The sequence below is a fragment of the Macrobrachium nipponense genome, chromosome 11, assembly GCF_015104395.2.
Source record: "Macrobrachium nipponense isolate FS-2020 chromosome 11, ASM1510439v2, whole genome shotgun sequence".
Lineage (NCBI taxonomy): Eukaryota > Metazoa > Arthropoda > Malacostraca > Decapoda > Palaemonidae > Macrobrachium > Macrobrachium nipponense.
The window spans coordinates 13,793,917-13,814,477 of NC_061087.1; the positions used below are offsets into that span (position 1 = coordinate 13,793,917).

The window sequence follows — 20,561 nt, forward strand, 5'->3', positions numbered from 1 at the left end:
TGACTATAACCACTTGAGTGCTAACTCAAAGTTAGGGCCAGCAACATCTTTTTAAGGTCTCTTCTGATTTTTGCTGAAGGAAGCCACTTTTTAGCAGTAGGTAGAGGCTGGGACACTATGAGGGAGGGGGATTCAGCCTCAAATTCTGTTCCAGCACACTGTAACAGCAGCCAAGGGGAAACAAACAGATTCTTGATGCAAAGATGAACAGACTCACTGGCCAAAAAAAAGTTACCCTTCTCCATCTCTCCTTCAATATTAATGTCCTCCAATGACCTCTCCATATCAGTAGCTACCTCAGTGACATTAAGATGGAAAAAGAGGAGGCATTCATCGTAGCCTGTGACCTTGGAAAGGCAACTATGTAGTCTCCACCAACCATACAGATGTGATCAAGACTTGAAGTGGATGCTTTGTGATATGACCAAGACCAGGTAATGTTTGCTGCTTGCCAGATACATATGCTGAACTTGAATCGGAAGCTACCATGGCTGTACAGAATGAGGCCTCCGTCTTGGAAATCCTCATCTGCTGTTGTAATATCTTTGGAATTGGAGACAGCAGAAACCCAAGAGCCACAGGAATTTGGACAGGCATCACATACGATAATAGTGCCATGCCACTGCACTATTTGACATAGTGCAAGACTGAGGAGGGGGCTAAGTGGGACCAGCTATTTATATGAGTAACCAATAACCTCCTCATGGTTTTGTGTCCGTACCAAAGACTCGAGAGGTTTCATCATACCTAGGGCTGATTGTCACAGACATGTTACCCTGCTTTTACTTGGATATGTTGAAGAAGCAGGCTTCAGCTGTGTTCACCCAGTCATCATTCAGATTTTTACTGAAGGAGATCAGCATGATGGGTTGGTTTCTCCTTGTTAAATTTTTTCATTCTTTAGGTAACTACCTTCATATTCATGATCAAATTTAATATCAAAATGTACATTATACTGGTCAACTTGAATTTTTGTTACCTTTTCTCTTTCACAAGATTGAATTCACATTTCAAAATCCTTCACATTAATAATCAGTGTGCCAGACTTCATGCTAACTTCCTATAATAATTTAACATTGAATTTCTTTATTCATCCAGATATACTGTGTGTTACATTTCAGTTCATACATTCTTGTGTTATATATTTTTACTGAAATTATTCATTATAATTTTGATTAGTGTCTTAGCTCATGTTCATGAGCACTTTATACCAGAGACTTGGGCGTGAAGTCCAGCCTTATCATTCCTCAAAGTGGTGCATCTTCCTTTGATGGAAATTGGTGAGCTTGTCGTCCGGACAATATGTATTTAGGACTAAGTCCCTGGGTACTAGTTTTGATCATATTCGCGAGTCCTTTCAGCTATGTCTTACATCAAATAATCCAAAAAACCCTGCATTTTTTAAAGCCTTCACAGCTTTTGGTCTTATGTTAATTTTATAAGAATAGGGTAGACACTTAAACTGTATTCTCATACTTGTTCCAGGTCAAGCTTAGAAGAAAAATCTGAAGCAGCTTTTCTACTCACAAATACAATAAGTTCCCCAGCCCCGAGCTCATCTAGTACTGAGATTGTTTAGTCCTCATGGAAGAGTCTTTGTTACATTGGTATTTGTTTAAGGAAAGTATTACCAAGATAAAGTTGTAGAAATACAGTATTGTTAGTTGTGAAAGTGGTTCAGGTAGATTTGTATGCCATTTCCTACCACACTGGTTGGAAATTTAAATTACATGTAAAGATAGCCTTTTCCTTAATAGGCAACTTACTCTTCATGTTAAATGACATGTAAATAACCGATATTTTATATAAACATAATATTTACTGTATACAAAATTATGTAGTAATATAATGTTTTGAATTTTAGGTTGTAATATAGAAGTTGATTTTAATTGGTTGATTTGATCTGGATTACAAAGTATGCAACTTATTTTTGTAGATATTTTGTTGTTAATGAAATTTTATGTTTCCTCTGTATATTAGTTGGTGAGCGTGAGTGATGACCAAGAGAAAAGGTTATACAATATATCCAAGTAGATAGTATGGTAGAGGTTCAGTCTGTGTAGAATGCTCTTTTAATTGGAAATCTTATTCTAGATTCCATTGTATTGGTGAAATGTTGCAATACTTTTATGTAATACAAATACTGTATATATTTTCCTGGTGAAATTGTACTTTTATCTAAAAAGATATAATTTCCAGCAAATTGTACATTTTTGTGCTGTTAACTATTTAAAGGCTATATTTTCCCTCCATGAAGCTTGCAGGGTTTAGTGATGAGTGGGATGATATTGAAAGAGTCCCTTTGTGATAGTTCTTGTTCTCATCACTCAAGCTTCCATACTTGAATTTGACATTTTTTCAGTTGATTAAGTGTAAACTTTTGAACTGAAACCAGATTCTCAAAGTACACTGGATAAACATTAATCCATAATTATCCTTTAAACATTTCAACCACTTGTTAGATGAGCAAAGTGTTGATGTTATCTGAAACTATGGATCCACGCACAAAGTTACTAGACAATAGTAATGTTATTTAGCAGCTGATTTTATTGAAAAGAACTTTTTATATGGCTACATGCAAATTTGATAAACATCATTTTAGTATGGTTTTAATAGTTGTATATGTATCTTTTCTACTCTAGGTAGCTTACACAAGGTTAAGATACTTTTTCTATCGTGCCAAGACAGATTTGTGATAGTAAGTAGACCCCCTTTTTACTGGGGACAAAACTTCCAGTGAGAAAAGGCACTGTTATGTATGTTTTAACCACAGTATGACTGTGACCAACAGTCACAATGATTTATAGTAGTAGCTAATGCAATGAATCACATTGAAAATTAAAGTAAGATTTGCACAACAAGGAAGGGTTCTTTTTAATTTATTCAGGTATGTATTCTGTAATTTTGAATATAAATCAGTATGCTATTGTGAGTGTTGTTAAAATCGGGAGTTTAGACTTGGTGGATTCATTATGATGGAGCCTGGCTTTTTACCCTTTGTTATAAGTTAAAGAAGTATTATATTGGACAATATATATTTTTCTGGCTTTATTATTCTAGTAGCTTCATGTTGCAGCTTACCCGCAAATTTTTAAGTAGATTGGTTTTTTCATTACAAGTTTTAATTTTGTCATAGCTTAAATTTCTTCCGGTACACACACGGTTAATTTCATGAGAATGATTTTACCCAGTGAAAGACAGCAGGAAGTATGAATTTTTTTCATAAAAAAGACTGTTTTTTGGCTTATAGAGAGCTAGAAAGACTGAATATTTTAAAGACTCTTGAATTAAAACCAGTCAGTCAGCTTGTGGTTGTAAATTATGAAATAAGTTCCCTCATATTCTGTGTGGTTGAACTTTGAGAAAGACATCAGTTTATGAGTGAGATTCTTTCAGGCAGAAATTTCAAGTAATATCTTGTGTTTTAGTTTTTTAAGGTTTTGGGGACTTCAGTTTCTTTTCACCTCATATTCATTATCCTGATACATAACTTATCTCAGACAGAATGTCAGGTAAGGGAAACTGAGTAGTACATCTTTTCTGTATATATTTGTTTTGTCCACAAAATTGCCTATCAGAGCTTTATTAGGATGTTGTAAAATGGAAAAGGAAACATTTGCAATTATTGCTGGACAATTGAATTCCTGTTTATATTAAAAGTTTTAAACTATTGTGGGTTTTTTGCCGTTCAGTTTAGTGTAGGCAAGTAGTACATATGGTTTTGAGTATAATTTGATACGTTATTGTAGGTTTATTTGGAAGTACAGGTATTTCAAAATAAAAATAAGTTTACGTATTTCATGGAAGTAGAATGGTAAGTTACCAGTCAGTGATCCGCTGAAGTAATAAGGAATTAGGAGCTAGTTTGTGATTTATTTTGAAGATATATTCCAAATGGAGAGCGGGGGCTTCAGAGTTTGTATTTTTATTAATTTCTTCAAATCCATGTAAATGGAGTTAACTCTTATGCAGCACATTATGGAAGCTACATACTAGGAGTCTTTGCAGGATCTTTTTTGGCTGCAGCTACATTGATTTTGATCTTTTTCTTTTCATCTGTTCCCTTTTTACCTTTTTCCTAGCTGTCCAAATTTCTAAGTTTACCTGGCTCCAGTTTCAATTCTTGTCTAAGAATGGAATCTTTGGATATATTCTATGAGAGTTAAAACCAAGGATCATTAAACTATTTTTATTAAGAAGTTTTTTGAATGACATGATAAAAAAAAATTCATATGGCCGTGGCAATTTTTTACATATTTTCTGCATGTAATTACCTTAAAACTGTGGGTAGTAGTTTTGGAAACATTGACTTATTGCTGATATTTTACATATTCTTTTAGTAAGTAGTAGGTTGGAAATTTAGTTATGATTAAGAGTAATGAAGAAATTTTGTTGTAAATTGGTGATTCAAATATATTTGCTCATACCAAAGATATAATTTTAGAATGAATTAGTTGAACCACATATTTAATATAGTTTTATTTTACAGTAGCACAAATTAAAAGTAAATAAGGTGATGATTTTTCAACATGGCAAATGGACAAAATAGGTGCTAGTGTAGGTTTCTGATATTATATACCTTTTTTGGATAGGGTAGCAAAGGACAGATAGTGTAAGCAATGCTTTCTGTAGTTACTGAAAAAATGAGTTGGTTATTTACCCTACTACAATTCTTGTGTTTTCTTCAAGGTTGAGTCCTGGTGCATTGAGCAAATACAGGCAACTTTCACATAGCATCCCCTTATTCCTTCTACTTATATTTATATGAAACTTTCCAAATGTTTATTCCTCTATATTTTAATATCTACAGCTTTACAATTATTATATGACATTTTCCCTGGTGGAAAAAATATAGTAGCATTTTTTTTGTTTTGCAAATGTAAAGCAACTGTACCATATCTCTTCATTGTAGGTTTGTTAAGCATTGAATAATTAAGGGTGCTTAAATAACTTGCACTCTGATTTCAGTAGCTGAGACTAGTATTTTTGATTAATGATGCACATGACTAAAATAATGGTTATATTTTATTTGTTGCTGATAGTTTCAGATGTTGATATTTTTAGTAGGTCTCTTTAGCTTTGCTAGTTAGTGAATGCTTCAGGGTTATGCAAGGAAGATCTGCTCTTTGGTAATTTGTTTGGTCTGGACTGAAAGTATTAGCCTTGAGTGTACTACAGTGGCTGTGCATGTCTTAGATTCCAAGCTCCTTTTTTTTTGTTTGTTTGACTGTAAAACAGTATTTCAGATGGTTGAAATTCTAACAGATGTAATGTAGGCTATAGAAATAAGATTCATTAGCAGCATTTGTGGACTAAATTGAACCCTGTTTCTAAGTATTCATTTCCAATAGATTTGAAATGCTAAATTGTTGAAAACTTCCTTGGGGTAATTGCATTTGGTCATAAGCATTTTATCATGTTATAACTTTGCTTAAATTGGCAAATTTTTCATTTACTTTATTTAAACTTATGCTAATGATGCTTTTCTTAATTGCCATTTTAAATATTTTAAATCATATGCGGTTTTATATTGTAACATGTCAGTTGATTGATAGACAATAATTTCGTATGCTTAAATCTTGACAATAAATGCCTGCTGATCATTATCTATATTTAATTTTGCTTTTTAATTATTTCAAACATGTCTCACTGAAAAATTGCTGAAATACTTTATTTGATTATATCCAGATGTTGAATATTTTGTGTTCCTTTGTCTGTAGATAATTTGTTTCTTTTACATAATTTTCAAGACTATTTTGTAAATTGAAATTAAAAATATTCTCTTGGCTGGTTTTCAAAATTCAGTGTAGTGTAATGAAAGTTAAGAATGTACTAAGGGTGTAGAAGTAATTTTATTGACAGTTGGAAGAATATACACCAACTCAGTATGGAACAGGTTACTTTGGAAATAAGGTAATTTTGCTCTCAGAGTTTAATTAATTGAACCACTGTATTTAGCATTTGAATGGTTTGTTATTTTGAAAAATTACAAGAAAAGTTTTGTCATACTATATTAGAATAGCTACTTTTTCCACATATGTAATGTGATAGTTTCTTATGAAAAAATGAATTTCTAATAGAAATTCAAGATAGGTTAAAAAATGACTGTGATTGAAACTGAACTTTTATGAGTATAGAAGTACTATACTACTATTGTTTAGTATTGGTTATGTATGTTGAAATTTACGCAGTTTTGTATAGGAATATTTTTCCCTTTGCTTTGATATCGTATCTAGTCTATTTTTGTTGTATAACCGGAAATTCTGTTCCTTGATAACATATGAGCTCCAAAGTATATATGCAAGTGTGTATGCTAACAGGTATGTACACAGAAATTTGACATATGAATAAAGCTTTAATTTTTATTTATGTGTATTCATTTATTTTTGTTCATGTAAAAATCTTCATACATATATTTGACTTATTTTGTAGAGGTATATTCTGTTGCTCTTGAATGTGCTATCATCATCTGCTGTTCAAGAAAGGACGGACTCATAAGAAATTATAGGTATGTTTATGTAGGGACTTTTACCTCACTTGTTTTAGTAGTATGTATAAATAAAATGTTTTTTTTAGATTTCAGTTTTGATTACATCATATAAGTATTTTGACTGAAGTAAGGCTTTTGTAAGTAGTACAGTACTTGAAACTGATTTTTCATGGATGTTAAATTTTATAAAATTTTTTTTGCCTGCAAAAGTAAAACTATATAAATCTCATTTAATATATAATGATATTTGTATATACTGTACATGGCAAGATCACACTCCTGTCTCATGATTGATACTAGTTGTGTTTTTACCTAAAGAACTTCAGCATTTAGTTATAACACAAAACTGGTTTTGTTGTTAAACACCTATCAGTCATATTTATACCTATAGTATTCATGGTCTTAGAATGTCCTCAGATTTGAGTCTTTTCTAATAGTCTGAAGATAACTGAAATGTTGCAACACATACACTACCTGGAGCACAGGTACTCATCAATCGCCTTCCCTCTTTCTTTGTGTAGTACACTGTAAATGAGGCTGCAAGATAAGTTGGGCTGGAAGGAAGGAGTTGACCTTATATTATAGATATGTTTGAAGAAAAAAGTAGCTTTTTGGTATAAGAACTCTGCTTCATCAAAACCCCATCAATCAGATTACCTGAATCACATTTCAGGTGGGAAGACTCGTGATGAATATCCCTAGGTTGTGTGCATGCACATAGAGGATTCAGGTGAACACCTTTGGGACTTTGAGTTAGGAACTAACGTTTTGATTACTAATAAAGGGTTGTTCAATGCACTGTGGCCTTTTAAATCTTGAGTCCAATTTTAAACCATTGGACACCACATCTGTTGTCTTATCTTTAAACTCAAACTTGGGGACCAGGTTTAAGTGACTTGCAGAATCTCCTTAAAGTTCTGGATGAATCTCTCTAATTCCCTTGAAGAACTCGTTTAATCCACAAATGTAAATACCTATACGTAATAGGAGACACCTGTAACTTTATTGGAAGAGGTAGAATTTCATGCATTGTCAAAAGAAAGGTAAAATATAAAATCACAGCAATAGTGGAGTTGATTAGATCAATGCCCCTTTTACTACACCATCTACAGAAGAATTAGGGACACTTGGCCTGGTTGAGGTCCTGTAGCGTCCTAAGATGGCTGTAGTTGCTTTCTTTGAAAAGTTTCTACCTCCAAGTGTAATGCTCAATCAGGAGGTGACTGCAGATTATGAAGTCTGACTGGCTGAGTAGGTTCTTTCAGGTTTGTAAGTGCCTGGATTGTTAGTCAGCATGACTAATATGTCTGGAGAGGGTTATAGTAATCATCTTTGCGTTTTGGAAGCTCTAAGAGGAAGACAAACCAGCATACTCATAACAAGCGATGACGAAGCAGAGGAAAAGGCACATCTACTGCAATTTGAATCTGTCCCAAGGAAGGTCATCAAAAAACTACATCCATGAAACTTCTGGGCTGAATAAATATGAAAAAATGCACAGGCTTCAATAAAAAAAACCGGCTTGGTGGAAAGAGAGCAAAGCGAAATACAACTCTCCAAGGCAGTTGAAGAAAGACTGGTGCGTCACGAGGTTGGTGACCAACATCCACCTTGTACACTCATGAGTTGCCAAATGCCACAGATTCCTGGCTTTACAATCTTTGATTGTTTTTAACTGGTTTGCAGCTGATGCTAGAAGATTATCTTATTGTTAAGACTGATGGTTTCCAGCTGGCACTAGAAGATTATCCTATTGTTAAGCCCAAGGGTTTGTTAGCTGTGATAAATACTAATAGTAGATTAAAAATTTGTCATATTTTGAAAAGTGTAGAATGTTTGTTGACTTTCTTTAGATGTATGATAGAAATATTTACACCTGCATCGTTATAAATCATACAAAAATTTTTGAAGTACATTTTATTACTAATATATCAATACCATTAAACCAATGGATTTTCAATGTTAATAAATTACATTGGAAGAAACTTTCATTAAAATTTGAAAATTATTTACAAAAATAGATTGCACAAAGCCAAGATTTGCTGTTTGTATTATAGTTAATATTTTCTCATAGAAAATCTTGTGAGATATATAAAGAAAAGAATTCTAGCCTATTCCAATTTGGTCTCAGTTGTGGAAGCACCTGTCATTATTAGAAGTACTAATAATGGGAATGAATTTGTAAAGCACTGTTCTGACAAATTTACACCTGATCAGTGTATAACACTTGAGTTCTATAACAAAGAAAAATATACAAATACTGTACCTACTGAAATATCACTACGTATTGCTACTGAAAAGTGGTGATGATTTTTCTTCTATTTTGGACACAAAAGGTCTTACCATAATCAATTATGATAAAGTAACTAAAATTACAAAATTATTTATAATGATTATTGGCTTATCAGCTTTCACTTCCTTACATTTTCCTAACAGAAATGAATAACATTTATTGACTGATGTTATAAATTACTATTATGTCCCAAAGAACTAGTGTATTCTTGCTCAATCAGTTGTCTAGTTAGGATATTTTTCTTGATACCAAATTGCACTCCAAAACATTGATGTTTTTGTAGAAAATTGTGTTAGTGAATACTGTAGTTAGTTTAGAAATATTAGATCAAAAGTATATTTTCTAACTATAGACATGCTATTTCAAAATTTTCCTTCAGGTTTCAAAGTCAAGTATCATTGATATGGCAAAAATTATAACACTAGTAAAAAGTTTTTTCTTTCAGGGTATACCTTACAGCCTTGATATTCATTTATGTTTTGTGAAAATGACATTAGCTTCATAAATATTGTAGTATAACTAATCATGTTACATGAAGGTCACTAACCCTTATCCATTAACTTTTTTCAAGGTGTATAGTAATATCTTAAATTTCAGCTTCAGTCAAGCAAACTCCTGACCAATTGATACAACTAACCTTGCCTTTCTAAGGACTGGTTAATGATGCCCTTTATAAATATCTGTGTGACAACAAACAATGTACATATTACAAACAATATAAGAGTAAAATGTAGTAACAGCAACATATCTCGGACAGAAACATGTTTAAATGATAAACACTGCTCTATGTACAAAAAGATTTTATGAACTAACATTACATTACTATCACATATGAGTCTTAATGTATTATATTTACATAATGATAGAGTATGAAAACAACTAAACATTAAACATAATCATTTAAAAGTAAATTTACTGATGAAATAATTGAGTTGTATTAAGTTTTCTTGCATAAAAAAAATTGTTTTCCATTATGACACATGACTGAAAACATTTTTTAGGTTACAGCATATATAACTCCCAAAGGAATGACAGAAGTAAGGATCTGTAACACCAGTGTCCAATCTCCTTTGGAAGTTATAAGTAATTCTTATGACCTTGAGAAACCAGATACCATAAAAATGTTTGAGACAAATTCCTTAACATTAATGTTGTGACATACCCTGGGTATGATATAGGAATTAATCTACAGTATTGAATGAATCACAGATAAATCAGGAGCTCTACTGCTGCTGCAGGGAATAAAAAAAATATAAAACATTTAAGTTAGTAAATATTACAAATGGGCTTAATCTTTGAATGTCCTGTCCAAAATTGCTGTAATTTTACTTAAGCAAATTATTGAAGTTCAGACTTAATGGTTGTTTTGCAAATGGATATAATGTTCCAATTTTAGGTGTGAATGTAAGCCCAACAGTTTAAGCAAACAAGCTTGACAATTTCCTTTATTACAGCAATGTATATGTATTGTACCACTCTTATTCAACAAATCAACTTTGGTGCTTTTTGATATCCAGACTCAGTATCTTTGAACACTGGCATAATAATACAGTGATACAGAAAGACACTTAGATACCATCATCATCTAGGATGCATGAGGCTCCAATGAATTCAGAGCAAGTGTAGCTTCCTTGTCATCTTTCAACTTGAAAAAGGTAAAAAGGAATAATTTCTTAATAAAGACATTTTCCAATAGATTTTGATATAACAATACATGGTGAATTAATATACATGTATACAGGCGGTCCCCGGGTTACGACGGGGGTTCCGTTCTTAAGACGCGTCGTAACCTGAAAATCGTCGTAAGCCGGAACGACATTCTTGAAAACATGTCCACCGGGAAAATTTCACTACTAATTTGCAATTTTTCTTAGGGCCGTATCTCTAAAATTATCACTAATTTACTTTTTTCATGTGCAACACTGTGTATTCACAAATTACTGTATATTTTCATTAAAATACAAGAGAGAGAGAGAGAGAGGAGAGAGAGAGAGAGAGAGAGAGCGAGAGAGAGAGAGGCGAGAAAAATAAGTCCTTACGGTTTTCAATAGATTGAAATGAATGTCTGTAGGCAACTTTTTCCCCCTCCCATAAATACATATATTTCTCCAGAGAAGAGAGAAAGAGAGGACTGTGCAATTATGTTTGTCTGTCTATCAATTCTTTTGCTGAGAGCGAGAGAGATAAAAGGAAGAAATAGAAACACCAAATGTATGACAAGTATCTTGTGGAGAGAGAGAGAGAGAGAGAGAGAGTTGTCCTTACAGTATTTAAAAGAGAGAAATGGAATGATTATTGTATTTAAAATACTCAGATATGAATTTTGTACTTATAGTATTATTATTGGAAAATATTAATGATAAACTTATTACATACACATCCATGAAAATGATCTCATCTCAGTAAGAGAGAGAGAGAGAGAGAGAGAGAGAGAAATTACATAAAACCATTAAATTCATTGACCATTGTATGGCATTGTTAAGCTCGAGTGTCACTCGAGTTGAGGTGGGGAAATTGATACAGAAAAAGACAAAGGGAAGAATTTTCTTTTGAAATTAGTTATCGTATTATTACTACTTCTATTATTATTATTATTATTATTTGATTATAATAAACACGTGCATCTACCATAAAAATTCTCTCATCTCAGTAAGAAAGAGGAATTATCCTTACAAGTGAAATGGAAAGGTCATTTTCATCTCTTTAAAATACGACCATTATGAATTTTGTAATTAAAGTTTTATTATTATTATTATTATTAAATAACTGAAATTATCAATAAACATTTTACATACTAGTACCATAAAAATTCTTTCATCTCGGTAAAAGAGAGAGAGAGAGAGTGTGTTTATCTCTCTCTGTTCTCTCAAAAATACTTAAAAGAGAGAGAGTGTGTTTATCTCTCTCTGTTCTCTCAAAAAATACTTATAACGCTTCCAGCGAAAGAGAGGGAGGGAGTTAACACTATGATCCATTATTATCTTGTGTGGCAAAAGAGAGATAGAGAGAGAGAGTTAACCTTAATTAAAAGTGACATGGATAGATTAGTACGTATTGTATTTCTTTAAAATACTATCACATATGAATTTTGTAATTACAGTTATTATTATTATTATTATTTGAAAGTATTAAAAACAAATAGTACAAGTACATAAAAAATCTCGAGTCTCAGTAAATGAGAGAGAGACCAGTGATTGCAACACTGCAGCTCTTCCCCCAAATTTTCCCCCTCCTGGCTGTCACACCCCAAATTTTCCCCCTCCTGGCTGTCACAGAACTTGATATATCAGACAGTTTTAGTACCTGAATCTGGAGAAAAGGTTACTGAAAGTTACTTGAAGAAGACTGGGGTTTCCTTCATTCTTCCATAATTTTTTAAATATAAGCTAAAATCTTACTAATTCACTATGGTATTTTCTTTAATGAATTGATATTATTGCTGTATAAATTAATATTAATGAAAATAGTTCATTTATTTATCATTTATTTATCATACTAAAAAACATACGTCTTTGTAGTATAGAGAGAGAGAGAGAGAGAGAATTATAATGATTATTTTCGTTGGAAAATACAGAGAGAGAGAGAGAGAGAGAAACTGTGCTAAACTATAAAGGATTCTTATCTTATCATAGTATGTGTTTTTTAAAAGCGTCGTAAACTTGGAGCGTCGGAAGCGTCAGCGTCGTAACCTCGGAACAAGCGTCATAACCCAGGACGGATTTTTCAATGAATATTTAAGAAAAAGCGTCGTAACCTCGGAACGTCGTAAGCCGGACCCGTCGTAACCCGGGGACCGCCTGTATTTCAATAGTCTTGAAAGCTTTTAACTCATAGGCACCAAAACAACAGTACATTTTTACTGAATACAGTATACAGGTAATCTTCTTGGATATACTGTACTTAGCAAATAATTCTTGTCTCCCTGCTGTAAATTAACATAGTGATATGCTGAATTATTTATTAATTAGTATTTAAGATACAGTACAACCTACAGGAAGACTCCAAAATGACTTGCAGGTACAAAAGTACATTAGTTAACAGTTATTGTTGATTTTGAGTAAAAAAATGAAAAAAAAGTGATAACATAAAATGCTAATTTACTTATTGTTAAAAGTAGACGGTAAGGTTTGGAGTATCTGAACCGGATGACTGAGGCATTGGGGTAACACTGACTTCAGGATCTAATTCAGTCTGTAAGAAAAAGTATTGTATTAATTTCATAAAAATACTATAATTCTTATTTATCTTATGCTCTTCACTTGGGGTGCATATTTCATGTGTACTTTTCAATATATTTTCTTTTCACCTTAAGCTAATCTACAAGTTTGTATCATATCTATTTTTTAAATGTTTCAGTACTGATGAAACTGTTATTCACCTACACATGACTGCTTTGTATAATTTTGTGTAGCAATTATGGATTTGTGATGTATATTTTACAAGTGTCGGTTTCTATAGTATTTAATGATGGTAATGCGTTATTGATAAAATATCTGTAGGCAATAGTTACTCGAGATATGCTCACTTTCACGTATCTGTAATTTTGGCATTCTTTATTAGAAATCGAGGTAATTCTTATGGTGTATGTGTGGCTTTGAAGAAGGTAAGTTTCTGATCTTCAAAAAGTACCTAATGTGCAACAGTACTTTTTGAAGATCAGAAACTTACCTTACCATACAATCTGTCTCCTCCGTTGTACATTCACTTAAATTGTTTTTGCACAGGTGGTAACTTGCAGGGAATTTTAGAGAGATTGAAATGGGAGAAAGGAAAATAGGCAAGGCACAAAGTCAGAAAACTTTGACAGAATTCATGGGGTGCTCTGTAATAGGATCATCTGCTTCTGTTCTGGAGGAGCCTTGGGCATCATTTCCAGTGATAAGTCTATTAATTTACCAGCACTATTTGTAGTTCCAGTTGGTGCAAAAAACAGGGAAAAATATTTTTGTTCCAAGAGAAGCCTTTAGTGGGAACTGGAATCAGTTGTTGAAAACTTGGTAACAAGGTAGCCATGAGGTTGAGATGGGGAAGAGGTGAGTATCCCTCACTCTAACTTTCACATTGGTTTTCCTATCAGCCACTGTAGAGGACAGGCATGTGGCATTCTGTCCCTACCCTGTTGTTGAGAACTGGAATGAGTACTTGCATATTGCTATATAATTGTGTGTTTGCTCTTTTTTTTTTTTTGTTGGGCTTGCTGTTTGTTATTTTATCCGTATGCCTTCCTTGATACCCTGTGAAGGAGAACTTGACACATGAGCCTTCTTCATCTAAGGGTGAGTTTACTCTAGGCTTCATGACTCGCTTCATATGTCACCCTTGCCAGCATATGCCTGCCCACCTGATGACATAACGTGCTGCACAGTGTGTATTGCCTCTACACTATGTGAGTGCTGTGACCGGTAGCATTATTTTCCTGACACACACATATATCTGTTTTTATATGATGTTGAGTTTACATTACATAAACATGGATGATGCTGATAATACTCAATCAAACAACGGATCTCTTCTCGCTTCCATTCCATGGCGATTACAGTATAATAGAGAACTGGATGACAGTTGAAAGGTTACTAATGATTAGTCGTTGATGGATTGTCTGGGTCAGGCTTCAGCCATCAAGCTTGCCCTGTTGAGTTAGTGGTGTGGCGTGACTCTTGATGAGCAGTCCAGTAGGTGGGGGCTAACAAGAATTTGGGAGGAGTTGGTGAAGCCCAGTGTAAACTCACCTTAAAGCAGTTACTGATCTATCTACAGCTGGCCTACTGCTTTTTTTTTTTTTTTTTTTACGCAGAACAAACCTTTGGTCTTCTAGTACCAGCTGGAAACCAGTTAAAAAAAACAATCAAAGATTGTAAAGCAGGGAATCTGTGCCATCTGGCAACTCTTGCATATACAAGGTGGAAGCTGGTCACCAACCAGGCTTGGAGCCTCGTGAAGAGTTCGTCTTTCTTTGACCGCCTTGGAGAGTGGTTGCTTGCTTTTGCGCTCTCCTTCCCAAGCTGGTTTCTTTGTTAGCCCATGATTTCTGCTTTACTTTCAGTGTATGTGTGTGTCCCCGCTTGTCTTTTATCATGGATTCCGCCCAGAGTTCTAGGCCCTGTCAACGCATGTGTCCAGGCGTTCCAGGATTCCATGTTCGAGGTTTTGGCGTCTTCCATTACTGACCCCAATACCAATTGCAGTATCTACTTGTCCTTCTTGGTTAGGTTTCTTGCCTCCCCAAGTGGACAATTTGGTGTCCTCTTCCAGAATTTTTCCCTCTGCTACTTTTGTCTCCTTCCTTTTCTTCCATTGATTTGTCTCTGGAAGTATCGGGAGTTGCACAGGATGATTTGATGTATAACATTGCCCCTCTCTCGTGGGAGGTAATCTCTCTCCCGGGAGAGAGGAGGTGACTCCATCTTCTTCCTTTGCTTCAGATATGAAATTGCACTAGATAATGGCTGTTTGGGCCTCCCTAGGCCTACGGGGTTCCTCCTCCTTGGATGGCTTATTGTTGCGAATAGCAGGGGTTGACTGTTCATAATTTTTATGTAGGCATGAAAGAAGTACAAGTAACCACATGCAGATGAGTTCACTTATCAAATGATTTGAGCAGGCTCAGTACACCTACTGTGCATGGATAATTTAAGAAGATGGCTCTACTCTTAAGTAAAATAAGTGAACATAAACTTGTTCTAAAACTTGTGCACCTCTTAGCAATGTCTTTTTCATTCAGTTGGATGATGCGCCTCTAATATGCAAAAATGGCTCATGGAATGAGAATATATAATAAGATATTGGGACTCCCCATGAAGTAAGTTGCACTTATCCATTGCTACTTTAAGCAGTTATTTTGCACTTGGTCTGGCCACCCACCCTTAGGTAGGTGTTAAAACAAAATAAACAAGATGTTTGTTTGTGGAAAACACAATTTAATTTCTTTATGAATAGAACTATTTCTTAAAACTTACCTTGTTACTAAGTTCATCTTCCCAAGAGAGTTTTTTAACTCTCTTTGGAATTGATCCATGTGGCCAGGCAACTTTACTAGACTGATTAGACCCAGAAGAACTGGGCTGGCTATCTGCAGAAGAAGCATCAAAGTATGGAGTATTTGGAGGTGTAGGAGCAGGCCCCACTTTATTTGCAGGAAGACCTCCAACAGCCCTAGCAGACCCAGCAGGTGATCCACTGTGGAATTACAAATATGTATGAGAAACTTGCATGAAATACAGAAGATTACACAAGTAAAGTCAATTCAAATTTATTGTGTAATGTTATAAACAATTTAAAAGATAGTATTAGTGTATAATTATTGTTTGAAACTGTTAATTACTGTTTGGGTTTAATTGGACAGTTTATGTATAAAGGTATTTCTGTTGTTGTGGGTTATTAAGGAAGATGTGTAAATGACCGTTTATGACTAGTTGAGTTTGTATATTACTTGTTGTTGATTGTCAATGATTATTTAAGATGTTCTCTTGGAGAGTGGGGAGTATGTGTGGTTAGTTGAAGTAAGCCCTATAGGAGATTATTACCTCTCCACCAACGGATCGTTGTGTGTCTGTATCCATTATATATATATATCATTTTTTAAGTAAAGAAGAAAAAACCAAGTCTGTGTTTCTTTACTGCCACAAGCTATCTAGGCAGTATGGAGAGTAACTTCGACTTGAAACTGATCCCTGAGTATGATGGCAGAAACGCACAATCTGTTATGGAGTGGCTGGAGAAGTTGGAGCTGGTTTGCAAGCTTCGGAAAGTTGATGATGTGGCCAGTGTGATTCCTCTGCGGCTTACAGGTGGTGCCTTTGCAGTGTACTTACAGTTACCCACAGCAGATAGGAAGAAGGTTGACAAGGTGAAAGAAGCATTGTTAGCTGCGTTTGCTGTTGATCCCTATGTAGCCTATGAACAGTTTGTCAGTAGGAAGTTGCACAGTGGAGAGGCACCGGATGTCTACTTAGCTGATCTACGTCGACTCGGATCCCTGTTTGGAGGAATTTCTGAAAAAGCTCTTGCATGTGCTTTTGTAGCTGGACTTCCAGAGAGAATTCGTCAGCTGTTGAGAGCTGGGTCTCGCATGGAGGCCCTCGATCTGGAACAGATTTTGGCTCGGGCACGGGCGGTTCTGAAAGATGACCTTCCTTCTGTTTCAGTGGAAACATGTTTTGGCGCCACATGAAGCTTGGGTTCTGTGCCAGTAGAACCAACAGTTCAGAAATGTCATGTATGCCTTGGACCAAATCACTTTGCCAGGGACTGTCTTGCTCGCAATCGAGTAAATGGTCAATTTCGGAGAAGGGTAAAGTGCTATCGGTGTGGTGGAATGGGGCACATTGCGTCAGCTTGTCCGGGAAACGAGCAAGGAGAGGAGGCATCAGCGCCAGCCTTCTCTCCCCACACCCACTGAGTAAGGTGCTGCCAAGTACTGTTTTGAGTGTAGAGGGTCTTCAGTGTTGCGTGTTAGTAGACACTGGGTGTTCTCAAAGCATCGCTCATGTCTCATGCTGTAAGGCATGGAACAAGTGCGCAGTTAGCATGATAACTGTGAGTGGGCAAGAATGGGTGTGTGAAAGAATGGGCGTCGTGCACTTGCAGCTCAGTAATGGAGCTACTGCCAGCATTTCTGTATGTGTAACTACTCTAATGCCCCTCGGTTTTAAATTTCTTCTCGGCATGGATGGTGTGAGGGCTCTAGGAGGAGTCACTGTCGATACCCAGGGTGGTGTACGTTTTGGAATGGAAGACACTCTTTTTTCTGCAGCTGCTGATGTGAAGGTGGGGGTGGATGAGCGTGATTTTAGTGCAATTTATGATCCTGTGATTAAATGTTGGACAGCTACATGGAAATGGTCTGAGGGCAAGGAGCCTGGCGTCCTGGAGAATGGAGTAAAGGCATATTCTGTACCTCAGGAGGCAAAGGACCTGTATGAATCAGAGCTACAAAGATGGGTGAATGATGGCTGGCTGCTTCCTTATGATGAGAATAAATATGGACCAGCTAAGGGGCTTCTTCCCCTCATGGCTGTTGTACAGCAAAATAAAAAGAAGGTGCGGCCTGTACTGGACTTCAGAGAACTGAATACGTACATTGATGCATTTACAGCAGACTCGGATGTGTGCTCAGACAAACTACGTGAGTGGCGCAGGCAAGGAGTGAATGTATCTGTAGTAGACTTGGCTAAAGCTTACCTGCAAATAAGAATCCATGAGTCTCTGTGGCCATACCAGACTGTATATTTCAAAGGCCAGAGGTATTGCCTGACTCGACTGGGGTTTGGCTTGAATATTGCTCCGATGGTAATGAAATCTGTTTTAAACTGTGTTCTCCTTCAGGACCCAATTGTAAGAAAAGGAACATCAGCTTATATTGATGACATCTTGGTGAATGAAGATATTGTTAAGGCCAGCCGTGTAGAGGAGCATCTTAGAAATTTTGGGCTAGTAAGTAAGCCACACCAAAGACTTGCTGAAGGGGCTCGAGCATTGGGCCTGAGAGTTTTGGGGGAGCAGGAGAGTCTTTTTTGGAAAAGGGACAATGACCTGGGCGATGCACCAAGACAATTGACTCGGCGAGCAGTGTTCTCATACTGTGGTAGACTGTTAGGCCATTACCCTGTTTGTGGATGGCTGCGAGTGGCGGTAGCATTCATCAAGAGAAGAGTCAATAAAGTCACTGAAGGATGGGACGACGTCATTAATGATGATTACATCAAAATATGTTTGCAGGAACTTCTGGAGAAGGTTAAGAAGGATGACCCTGTGAGAGGACAGTGGAATGTCACCGGTGACAAATTCAAGATCTGGGTGGATGCTAGTTCTCTTGCGCTTGGTGTTGCAGTGGAAGTAAATGGTTCCATTGTGGAAGATGCCAGCTCCACATCAATATGGCTGAGCTAGATGCAATCATTAAAGGATTGAATCTTGCACTGGCTTGGAAGATACAAAAGGTGGAATTAATGACTGACTCATCTACTGTGCATAGATGGATTTCAGATGGACTTTTAGGAAAAAGCAGATTGAAGACTAAGGCCGCAAGTGAAATGCTCATCAGAAGAAGACTAGGAATAGTCTTGTCATTGATAGAAGAGTGTGACCTCCAGCTGTCTATTACACTTGTGTCTTCTGCCAATAATAAAGCTGACAGTTTGACACGTGTACCTCAGCGCTGGCTGAGGGACCTTGGTTCATGTCACCAAGATGCAAAACTTGTGTGTGCTTCTGTTGTCCCTGCCATTAGTGATGGAATTAAGGAGATCCATCATGCTGCTGGTCACCCAGGTGTGAGAAGAACTCTCTATTTTGTGAAGAAAGTCCATCCAGGAGTTACCAGGCGGCAAGTACAGGCTGTTGTCAAATGCTGTGAGGCATGCCAGTCAATAGACCCGGCCCCAGTGAAGTGGCAGAAGGGTAGTCTGGAAGTGGATAGAGTGTGGCAGAGAGTTGGCATGGATATTACTCACTATGATGGACGGCCGTATCTTACTCTCATTGATTGTGGACCATCTCGATTTGCCATTTGGCGTCGGCTCCATTTTCAGACCAGTGAGAGCATCATCGGGCAACTTGAGACAGTGTTCTATGAACGAGGAGCGCCGGAGGAACTGTTAACTGACAATGACCCTGCTTTTCGCAGCAAACTATTTGCTGACTTTGCAAAAAAGTGGTGCGTGCATCTTAATTTTAGATGTGCTTATGTTCCATCAGGAAATGGTATAGCTGAGAGATGCCATCGAACTGTTAAAGTCATTGCTGCAAGGAAAGGCTGCAGCATTGCAGAGGCTGTATATCTGTATAATTTGATGCCTCATGATGACTGCGACTCAACGACTGCCCGTCAGTATGCTGTATTCTTACCCTGTGAGGGTCCGAGGAGTGGATCCATGCTCAATGAACAAAGTGGCAGTGAGTGGCCCCTACAAAGCAGGTGATGAGGTGTGGGTAAAACCATCCAACATGCGATGCAATACGCAATTTGAAAGAGGCAAGGTTACGAGAGTTTTGTCAGAACAAGCTGTTGAAGTCAATGGAGTTCCACGCCATATTAGAGATCTTCGTTCGTGTTCTTCACAAGGATTGATATTGAGTGAGGAAACTACTGATGCTGAGGATGAGGAGCTTCTTATACAGCTTCCTGTTAATGAAGATGAGGGGGTGGGGAAGAGGAAGATTCAGGCCACTGTTTGCTGAGTGCAACGCGATTCCAAGACATTCAACAAGAGTTAGAAGAGCTAGAGTTTGTAATATATGTGAATGTAATTCAGGGGGGAGTGTATAATTATTGTTTGAAACTGTTAATTACTGTTTGGGTTTAATTGGACAGTTTATGTATAAAGGTATTTCTGTTGTTGTGGGTTATTAAGGAAGAGGTGTAAATGACCGTTTATGACTAGTTGAGTTTGTATATTACTTGTTGTTGATTGTCAATGATTATTTAAGATGTTCTCTTGGAGAGTGGGGAGTATGTGTGGTTAGTTGAAGTCAAGCCCTATAGGAGATTATTACCTCTCCACCAAAGGATCGTTGTGTGTCTGTATCCATTATATATATATATCATTTTTTAAGTAAAGAAGAAAAAACCAAATCTGTGTTTCTTTACTGCCACAATTAGCAACTGTAGAAACAACATTTAACCTTTTAGATTTAGCACTTCCACTTCCTGGTGACGCAGAACTACGATTACTTCCTCTCAGTCCACCTTTTATTAAAGTCCCTGTGGCTGACCTGCAAAGGAAAAATAAAAATAAGATTCAATTCTTTCTTTGAATATCATGTCTCTGAAGTAAATCG

At 36.1% G+C, this 20,561-nt stretch overlaps 2 protein-coding genes across 6 annotated transcripts in view; one reads left to right on the forward strand and one right to left on the reverse strand.

Annotated features, from left to right (window-relative positions):
* LOC135226192 (golgin subfamily A member 3-like) overlaps positions 1–6,365 on the forward strand; it is a 107,622-nt gene extending 101,257 nt beyond the window's left edge. For all 4 annotated transcript variants that reach the window (XM_064265663.1, XM_064265716.1, XM_064265763.1 and 1 more), the window contains one exon: positions 1,486–6,365. In XM_064265663.1, coding sequence (XP_064121733.1) covers positions 1,486–1,579 — 94 coding nt within the window. In that variant the 3' untranslated portion in view covers positions 1,580–6,365. The remainder of the gene's footprint in view (positions 1–1,485) is intronic.
* Positions 6,366–12,272: 5,907 nt separating this feature from the next.
* Positions 12,273–20,561, reverse strand: part of LOC135226410 (protocadherin Fat 3-like) — a 378,891-nt gene continuing 370,602 nt past the window's right edge. For both annotated transcript variants that reach the window (XM_064265980.1, XM_064266066.1), the window contains exons 20-22: positions 20,406–20,495; positions 15,740–15,959; positions 12,273–12,974 (exon numbers count right to left, since the gene is read on the reverse strand). In XM_064265980.1, coding sequence (XP_064122050.1) covers positions 12,891–12,974; positions 15,740–15,959; positions 20,406–20,495 — 394 coding nt within the window. In that variant the 3' untranslated portion in view covers positions 12,273–12,890. The remainder of the gene's footprint in view (positions 12,975–15,739; positions 15,960–20,405; positions 20,496–20,561) is intronic.